Raw genomic sequence first — 10060 nt, forward strand, 5'->3', positions numbered from 1 at the left:
ATATGTAGTGGATTGCAGCGATCAAAACAATGGTAATGACATGAGTAAACAGGTGAATCATAAAGCAAAGACTTTTCATGAATAGTACTTCAAGACAAGTATTAATAAGTCTTGCATAAGAGTTAACTCATAAAGCAATAAATCAAAGTAAAGGTATTGAAACAACACAAAGGAAGATTAAGTTTCAGCGGTTGCTTTCAACTTGTAACATGTATATCTCATGGATAATAGTCAACATAGAGTAATATAACAAGTATAATATGCAAATATGTAGGAATCAATGTACAGTTCATACAAGTGTTTGCTTCTTGAGGTGGAGAGAAATAGGTGAACTGACTCAACATAAAAGTAAAGAGAATGGTCCTTCAAAGAGGAAAGCATCGATTGCTATATTTGTGCTAGAGCTTTTTATTTTGAAAACATGAAACAATTTTGTCAACGGTAGTAATAAAGCATATGAGTTATGTACATTATATCTTACAAGTTGCAAGTCTCATGCATAGTATACTAATAGTGCCCGCACCTTGTCCTAATTAACTTGGACTACCGGATCTTTGCAATGCACATGTTTTGACCAAGTGTCACAATGGGGTACCTCCATGCCGCCTTGTACAAAGGTCTAAGGAGAAAGCTCGCATTTTGGATTTCTCGCTTTTGATTATTCTCAACTTAGACATCCATACCGGGACAACATGGACAACAGATAATGGACTCCTCTTTAATGCATAAGCATGTGGCAACAATTATTATTCTCATATGAGATTGAGGATATATGTCCAAACTGAAACTTCCACCATGAATCATGGCTTTAGTTAGCGGCCCAAAGTTCTTCTCTAACAATATGCATGCTCCAACCATGAAGGTGGTAGACCTCTCTTACTTCAGACAAGACAGACATGCATAGCAACTCACATGATATCCAACAAAGAATAGTTGATGGCGTCCCCAGAAACATGGTTATCGCTCAACAAGCAACTTAATAAGAGATAAAGTGCATAAGTACATATTCAATACCACAATAGTTTTTAAGCTATTTGTCCCATGAGCTATATATTGCAAAGGTGAATGATGGAATTTTAAAGGTAGCACTCAAGCAATTTACTTTGGAATGGCGGATAAATACCATGTAGTAGGTAGGTATGGTGGACACAAATGGCATAGTGGTTGGCTCAAGGATTTTGGATGCATGAGAAGTATTCCCTCTCGATACAAGGTTTAGGCTAGCAAGGTTATTTGAAACAAACACAAGGATGAACGGTACAACAAAACTCACATAAAAGACATATGGTAAACATTATAAGACTCCATACCGTCTTCCTTGTTGTTCAAAACTCAATACTAGATGTTATCTAGACTCTAGAGAAACCAAATATGCAAACCAAATTAGCAAGCTCTAAGTATTTCTTCATTAATGGGTGCAAAGTATATGATGCAAGAGCTTAAACATGAGCACAACAATTGCCAAGTATCAAATTATCCAAGACATTTTAGAGTTACTACATGTATCATTTTCCAATTCCAACCATATAACAATTTAACGAAGATGAAACTTCGCCATGAATACTATGAGTAGAGCCTAAGGACATATTTGTCCATATGCAACAGCGGAGCGTGTCTCTCTCCCATAAAGTGAATGCTAGGATCCATTTTATTCAAACAAAACAAAAAACAAAAACAAACCGACGCTCCAAGCAAAGTGCATAAGATGTGGCCGAATAAAAATATAGTTTCGGGGGAGGAACCTGATAATGTTGTCGATGAAGAAGGGGATGCCTTGGGCATCCCCAAGCTTAGACGCTTGAGTCTTCTTAATATATGCAGGGGTGAACCACTGGGGCATCCCCAAGCTTAGAGCTTTCACTCTCCTTGATCATATTGCATCATACTCCTCTCTTGATCCTTGAAAACTTCCTCCACACCAAACTCGAAACAACTCATTAGAGGGTTAGTGCATAATAAAAATTCACATGTTCAGAGGTGACACAATCATTCTTAACACTTCTGGACATTGCATAAAGCTACTGGACATTAGTGGATCAAAGAAATTCATCCAACATAGCAAAAGAGGCAATGCGAAATAAAAGACAGAATCTGTCAAAACAGAACAGTCCGTAAAGATGGATTTTATTAGGCCACCAGAGTTGCTCAAACGAAAATGCTCAAATTGAATGAAAGTTGCGTACATATCTGAGGATCATGCTCGTAAATTGGCGTAATTTTGTGAGCTACCTACAGGGAGATAGACCCAGATTCGTGACAGCAAAGAAATCTGGAACTGCGCAGTAATCCAAATCTAGTACTTACTTTTCTATCAAAGACTTTACTTGGCACAACAAAACTCAAAACTAAGATAAGGAGAGGTTGCTACAGTAGTAAACAACTTCCAAGACACAAATATAAAACAAAAATACTGGAGTAAAAACATGGGTTGTCTCCCATAAGCGCTTTTCTTTAACGCCTTTCAGCTAGGCGCAGAAAGTGTAACTCAAATAACATCGAGAGATGAAGCATCAACATCATAATTTGTTCTAATAATAGAATCATAAGGTACCTTCATTCTCTTTCTAGGGAAGTGTTCCATACCTTTCTTGAGAGGAAATTGATATTTAATATTACCTTCCTTCATATCTATAGTAGCACCAACGGTTCGAAGAAAAGGTCTTCCCAATATAATGGGGCAAGATGCATTGCATTCAATATCCAAGACAACAAAATCAACGGGGACAAGGTTATTGTTAACCATAATATGAACATTATCAACTTTCCCCAAAGGTTTCTTTTTAGCATTATCAGCGAGATTAACATCCAAATAACAATTCTTCAATGGTGGCAAGTCAAGCATATCATAGACTTTTTTAGGCATAACGTAAATACTTGCACCAAGATCACATAAAGCATTACAATCAAAATCTTTGATTCTCATTTTAATGATGGGCTCCCAACCATCCTCAAGCTTTCTAGGAATAGAAGTTTCAAGTTTTAGTTTCTCTTCTCTAGCTTTTATGAGAGCATTTGTAATATGTTTTGTGAAAGCCAAGTTTATAGCGCTAGCATTGGGACTCTTAGCAAGTTTTTGCAAGAACTTTATAACTTCAGAGATGTGTCAATCATCAAAATCTAAATCATTACAATCTAAAGCAATGGGATTATCATCCCCAAGGTTGGAAAAAATTTCAGCAGTTTTATCACAAGCAGTTTCAGTAGCTTTAGCGAGTTTCGAGTAATTTTGCGCGCTTTGCACTAGGAGTAGAAGCATTGCCAACACCAATTATTTTACCATTGATAGTAGGAGGTGCAGCAACATATGAGTCATTAGCATTGCTAGTGGTGGTAATCGTCCAAACTTTAGCTACATTTTCCTTTTTAGCTAGTTTTTTATTTTCTTCTCTATCCCACCTAGCACGCAGTTCAGCCATTAATCTTATATTCTCATTGATTCTAACTTGGATGGCATTTGCTGTAGTAACAATTTTATTTTCAATATCCCTATTAGGCATAACTTTCGATTTCAAAAGATCAACATCAGAGGCAAGACTATCAACTCTAGAAACAAGAATATCAATTTTATTGAGCTTTTCCTCAACGGATTTGTTAAAGGCAGTTTGTGTACTAATAAATTCTTTAAGCATGGCTTCAAGTCCAGGGGGTGTATTCCTATTATTGTTGTAAGAATTCCCATAAGAATTAGCATAACCGTTACCATTATTATAAGGATATGGCCTATAGTTATTACTAGAATTGTTCCGATAAGCATTGTTGTTGAAATTATTATTTTTAATGAAGTTTACATCAACATGTTCTTCTTGGGCAACCAATGAAGCTAATGGAACATTATTAGGATCAACATTAGTCCTATCATTCGCAAGCATAGACATAATAGCATCAACTTTATCATTCAAGAAAGAGGATTCTTCAACAGAATTTACCTTCTTACCTTGTGGAGCTCTTTCCGTGTGCCATTCAGAGTAATTAACTATCATATTATCAAGGAGCTTTGTTGCTTCACCAAGAGTGATGGACATAAAGGTACCTCCAGCAGCTGAATCCAATAAATTCCGCGAAGAAAAATTTAGTCCCGCATAGAAGGTTTGGATGATCATCCAAGTAGTCGATCCATGGGTTGGGCAATTTTTAACCAGAGATTTCATTCTTTCCCAAGCTTGAGCAACATGTTCATTATCTAATTGTTTAAAATTCATTATGATACTCCTCAAAGATATAATTTTAGCAGGGGGATAATATCTACCAATAAAAGCATCCTTGCATTTAGTCCATGAATCAATACTATTCTTAGGCAGAGATAGCAACCAATCTTTAGCTCTTCCTCTTAATGAGAAAGGAAACAATTTTAATTTTATAATGTCACCATCTACATCTTTATATTTTTGCATTTCACATAGTTCAACAAAATTATTGAGATGGGCAGCAGCATCATCAGAACTAACACTAGAAAATTGCTCTCGCATAACAAGATTAAGTAAAGCAGGTTTAATTTCAAAGAATTCTGCCTGTAGTAGCAGGTGGAGCAATAGGTGTGCATAAGAAATCATTATTATTTGTGCTAGTGAAGTCACACAACTTAGTATTTTCAGGGGTAGCCATTTTAGCAATAGTAAATAAAGCAAACTAGATAAAGTAAATGCAAGTAAACTAATTTTTTTGTGTTTTTGATATAGCAAACAAGACAGCAAATAAAGTAAAGCTAGCAACTAATTTTTTTGTGTTTTGATATAATGCAGCAAACAAAGTAGTAAATAAAATAAAGCAAGACAAAAACAAAGTAAAGAGATTGAGAAGTGGAGACTCCCCTTGCAGCGTGTCTTGATCTCCCCGGCAACGGCGCCGGAAAATATGCTTGATGGCGTGTATTTCACACGTTCGTTGGGCAACCCCAAGAGGAAGGTATGATGCGCACAGCAGCAAGTTTTCCCTGAGAAAGAAACCAAGGTTTATCGAACCAGGAGGAGCCAAGAAGCACGTTGAAGGTTGATGGCGGCGGGATGTAGTGCGGCGCAACACCAGAGATTCCGGCGCCAACGTGGAACCCGCACAACACAACCAAAGTACTTTGCCCCAACGAAACGAGTGAGGTTGTCAATCTCACCGGCTTGCTGTAACAAAGGATTAACCGTATTGTGTGGAAGATGATTGTTTGCAGAGAAAATAGTAAAACAAGTATTGCAGCAGATTTGTATTTCAGTATTAAAGAATGGACCGGGGTCCACAGTTCACTAGAGGTGTCTCTCCCATAAGATAAAAGCATGTTGGGTGAACAAATTACAGTCGGGCAATTGACAAATAGAGAGGGCATAACAATGCACATACATGACATGATAAGTATAGTGAGATTTAATTGGGCATTACGACAAAGTACATAGACCGCCATCCAACTCGCATCTATGCCTAAAAAGTCCACCTTCAGAGTTATCATCCGAACCCCTCCGGTATTAAGTTGCAAAGCAACGAGACAATTGCATTAAGTATGGTGCGTAATGTAATCAACAACTACATCCTCGGACATAGCGCCAATGTTTTATCCCTAGTGGCAACAGCACAACACAACCTTAGAACTTTCTGTCACTGTCCCAGGTGTCAATGCAGGCATGAACCCACTATCAAGCATAAGTACTCCCTCTTGGAGTTAAAAGTAAAAACTTGGCCAGAGCCTCTACTAGTAACAGAGAGCATGCAAGATCATAAACAACACATGTATAATAACTTGATAATTAACATGACATAGTATTCTCTATCCATCGGATCCCGACAAACACAACATATAGAATTACAGATAGATGATCTTGATCATGTTAGGCAGCTCACAAGATCCAACAATGAAGCACAATGAGGAGAAGACAACCATCTAGCTACTGCTATGGATCCATAGTCCGGGGGTGAACTACTCACTCATCACTCCGGAGGCGACCATGGCGGTGTAGAGTCCTCCGGGAGATGAATCCCCTCTCCGGCAGGGTGCCGGAGGAGATCTCCAGAATCCCCCGTGATGGGATCGGCGGCGGCGGCGTCTCAGTAAGGTTTTCCGTATCGTGGTTTTTCGCATCAGGGGTTTCGCGACGGAGGCTTTAAGTAGGCGGAAGGGCAGAGTCGGGGGCCAGACGAGGGGCCCACACCACAGGTCGGCGCGGCCAAGACCTGGGCCACGCCGCCCTATGGTTTGGTCACCTCGTGGCCCCACTTCGTGTGTTCTTCGGTCTTCTGGAAGCTCCGTGGAAAAATAGGCACCTGGATCTTCGTTTCGTCCAATTCCGAGAATATTTCGTTACTAGGATTTCTGAAACCAAAAACAGCAGAAAACAGGAACTGGCACTTCGGCATCTTGTTAATAGGTTAGTTCCAGAAAATGCACGAATATGACATAAAATGTGCATAAAACATGTAGGTATCATCAATAATATGGCATAGAACATAAGAAATTATCGATACGTCGGAGACGTATCACCAATCTCCTCGTTTGATTGGTCCGGATATTTCCCTTTGGCGAGGAGGAAATCTGTTTGTGTTCATGCCGGTTTGACGAATGGTGAGATTGATGCGAGGAATTAGCAACTTTAGGGAAACTTCAAAAGGAAGTCATATTACGTATTATTGTTCAGACACATGTAAACCACAGAATCTATCCTTGAAAAATCTATCAGGAGATCAACATAGTTTCATCAATTAACTACACATTCCTAGCAAACATGAGATTATCTTTTGGAGCACACGAAAAATAGTCACTAAGGCAACTGGGTAGCACTGAATTAATGCAGGAAGGATGCAGCAATGCAGTAAATTGCAACTCCCACTAGCAGAAAAAGAAAGTAGGCTGTCAAATCTGAAGACAAGGAAAACCTTCTCGTGTTCAATAAAACCGCATTCATCTTCATAGTTATGAATGAAGAGCTGAAAAGATAACCACATAACTTGAACAAGTATATACAAGTTAGATATATCTCACGACAGTTACATACAAACGCACAATCTACCCCTCCTCAACTTGCTTCTTGCTGGTTCTGATTTCTAACATAAACTACATATATGATAATTTGACCCCAAAAAAATGTCCCTCCAACTTGTGAGCCAGAGGTTCCAGAATTCAGAGTTCAGAGTTCAGACACAGCCTACTAAAGGATGCAAACAATATTTGGCTTCAGCTTTCTTCATATTTAGTCATTTCAAACGCTTCACATTAAGTCATCTGTTCTGAATTGCCACTGTGAGGTTTCAGCTAACGACTCGGGCTAGTTTCAGAGTCTGCCTGAAAATAAAAGTGCGCACAAGTTTTCTTTGGGCCAACTTATTTCTTGAAATTTATTTATATGATTTAAATGCTTATTACATACGGAAATTTACATGGACATAGTGAACAAAATGCTAAGAGACAAGAGGAAACAGAACAAAAACAGAACCTATGCTACTTAAGTTTCTAACGATGGCTCAATTGTACAGATCATCTTCATCAGCTGCCGCGAAAGTGTTGGTAGCCGCTTGTGTCGCCTGCGGCTGTGCTGGGAAGCGGAACTCGGCGCCGAATCCTCTGGACTGCTGCAGCGTCTGAGCAAAGGCCTGGTACTTCCTGATGTCGCTGTCACTCACGCTTCTCCTTGCGTACTTCATCGACTCCTCGAAGTGAGGTGCCTTGATCTCAGCCACCTTCTCTGTTTTCTGCACGCAGTCTACCTCCATGCTATCTTTTCCCAGCCTCTGTTTCTCAATGTCTTTCTCTATATCCTCCCTGATGGCGTACTTGCACGCCCTTTGGCAGATCTCCGTGATGTCGGCGCCACTGAACCCTGCCGTGAACCTCGCGAGCGCACCGAGGTCGACGTCCTTGGCCACGGGAGACTTCCTGAGGCAGGCCTTGAAGATCTGGTGCCTTGAGGTCTCGTCGGGCAAGGGGATGTAGATGAGCTGGTCCAGGCGGCCAGGCCGGAGCAGTGCCGAGTCGATGATGTCAGGCCGGTTGGTGGCGCCAATGATGAACACTGTCTTCTTGGCGTTCATGCCGTCCATTTCTGTCAGCAGCTGGTTCAGGACCCTGTCCGCCGCGCCGCCGGCGTCGCCCACGCTGCCGCCCCTCTGCATCGCGATGGAATCGAGCTCGTCGAAGAATAGAACACACGGTGCAGACTGACGCGCCTTGTCAAATATCTCGCGCACGTTGGCCTCGCTCTCGCCAAACCACATCGTGAGCAGCTCGGGTCCTTTGATGCTGATGAAGTTGGCCTGGCATTCATTAGCGATCGCCTTGGCCAGCAAGGTCTTGCCGCACCCCGGTGGCCCGTAGAAAAGGACACCCTTGGAAGGCGACATGCCGAACTTCTCAAACTTCTCTGGATGCTCCACCGGGTACTGGACGGTCTCTTGCAGCTCCCTCTTCACGCCGTCGAGGCCGCCAATGTCGTTCCAGCTGATGTTGGGCACCTCGACAACGGTCTCACGAAGTGCGGAAGGGTTCGTGCCGACGAGAGCCGTTTTAAGGTGGTCATTGGTGACGGCCATAGAGTTCAAGATCTCAGCGTCGATGGTGTCGTCCTCTAGGTCGATCATGTCCATCTTCTCCCTGATGCATTGCAGCGCCGCCTCGGTGCAGAGCGCGGCCAAGTCGGCACCGACGTAGCCGTGCGTATCCTTGGCAACCACCTCCAAGTTGACGTCAACATCTAGCTTCATGTTCTTGGTGTGGATGCGGAGGATCTCGAGGCGGCCGACCTCGTCAGGTACGCCGATGTCGATCTCGCGATCGAACCTGCCAAAGCGCCTGAGGGCAGGGTCGATGCTGTTGGGCCGGTTCGTGGCGCCCATAACGATGACGTGCGTGCGGGCCTTCATGCCGTCCATCAATGTGAGCAGCTGGGAGACGATACGCCTCTCGACCTCGCCGTGGGTCTTCTCCCTGTTGGGGGCGATGGAGTCAATCTCGTCGATGAAAATGATGGAGGGCGCGTTCTTCTCAGCCTCCTCGAAGGCCTTCCTGAGGTTGCTCTCGCTCTCTCCGGCCATCTTGGACATGATCTCGGGGCCGTTGATGCAGAAGAAGAAGGCCCCGGTCTCGTTGGCCACGGCGCGGGCGATGAGGGTCTTGCCGGATCCCGGAGGGCCGTAGAGAAGGATACCCTTGGGAGGCTTGACGCCGATGGACTTGAAGAGCTGCGGGTGCCTGAGCGGCAGCTCCACTAGCTCCCTGATCTGCGCCATCTGCTTGCGCATGCCACCTACGTCATCGTAGCCGACGTCGTCGAGCCGCTCCTCGTCCTCCCTCTTCACGGTCTCTCCCTCACAGAAGATCTCCGTGTGGGCAGCCACAATGCAGTACTCAAGGTCCCCGCCCTGATCGATGTCCATGACCTTGAACTCGATGCTCCGCATGCCGCCGCGCACGAGGAAGAGGTCGCCCTTGCGGACGGGCCGGTAGGCGTCCAAGAAGTAGGGCTTGAGGTACGATTCGAAGAGGTTGCCGGTGATGCCCTCGACGGTGTCGTCCACCGGCAGGACGTGCACGCGTGTCCCGTGCCTGGCGTCGTGGCACTGGTGCACGGACACGACGTCGGCGACGCGGACGCGCAGGTTGGAGCGGACCACCTTGTTGATCTTCATCTTGTGCTCCTCACATGTGTCGTCGGCGATGGCGATGCAGAGCGTGCTGCGGCGGCGCTTGCCCTTGAGCAGCACGACGTCGCCAGTGAATATCGAGAGCCTGTCCATGGTGGCCGGGTGGAGCTTGCACATGGAGTTGTCGTCGTCGGTCGCCTCCTCCACCACCAGCCGGTTCGCGGCCTTCTTCGACGGCGCAGACGACATCGTATTCAGCACCTCTCGATCGTTGATCTCGATTCGATGTGCTTGTCTCGTAGTATTACTCCGATCAGTGTTTGCTGCGTTCCTGTTCTGGACTTGTGTTGAGGAAGAGGAGGCGTACGGGTCACGCTCCTATTTGAAGACGCGGCCAGAAAATTCGATTCCGACTGGAGCAGGGCGCTCGATGCCTCGATCGCAGCTGATGTCCGAGCCTCGTTCAAATTCGGAAAATATTTTTTTTGGACGTATTCAAATTCGGAAAATA

General features: G+C 44.0%; 1 protein-coding gene across 1 annotated transcript; it reads right to left on the minus strand.

Moving 5' to 3' along the window:
* Positions 1-7434: 7434 nt before the first annotated feature.
* LOC124664894 (cell division cycle protein 48 homolog) lies at positions 7435-9798 on the minus strand. The gene has a single exon (XM_047202314.1). It carries the CDS (start codon positions 9796-9798, stop codon positions 7435-7437), a length of 2364 nt encoding a protein of 787 aa, XP_047058270.1.
* Between the last annotated feature and the right edge of the window lie 262 nt (positions 9799-10060).

This window comes from Lolium rigidum, chromosome 6, assembly GCF_022539505.1.
Source record: "Lolium rigidum isolate FL_2022 chromosome 6, APGP_CSIRO_Lrig_0.1, whole genome shotgun sequence".
Classification (NCBI taxonomy): domain Eukaryota; kingdom Viridiplantae; phylum Streptophyta; class Magnoliopsida; order Poales; family Poaceae; genus Lolium; species Lolium rigidum.

What these genes read in the sequence shown, in the direction of transcription:
- LOC124664894 (XM_047202314.1), bottom strand. Translation starts at nt 9,798, where the DNA reads ATGTCGTCTGCGCCGTCGAAGAAGGCCGCGAACCGGCTGGTGGTGGAG.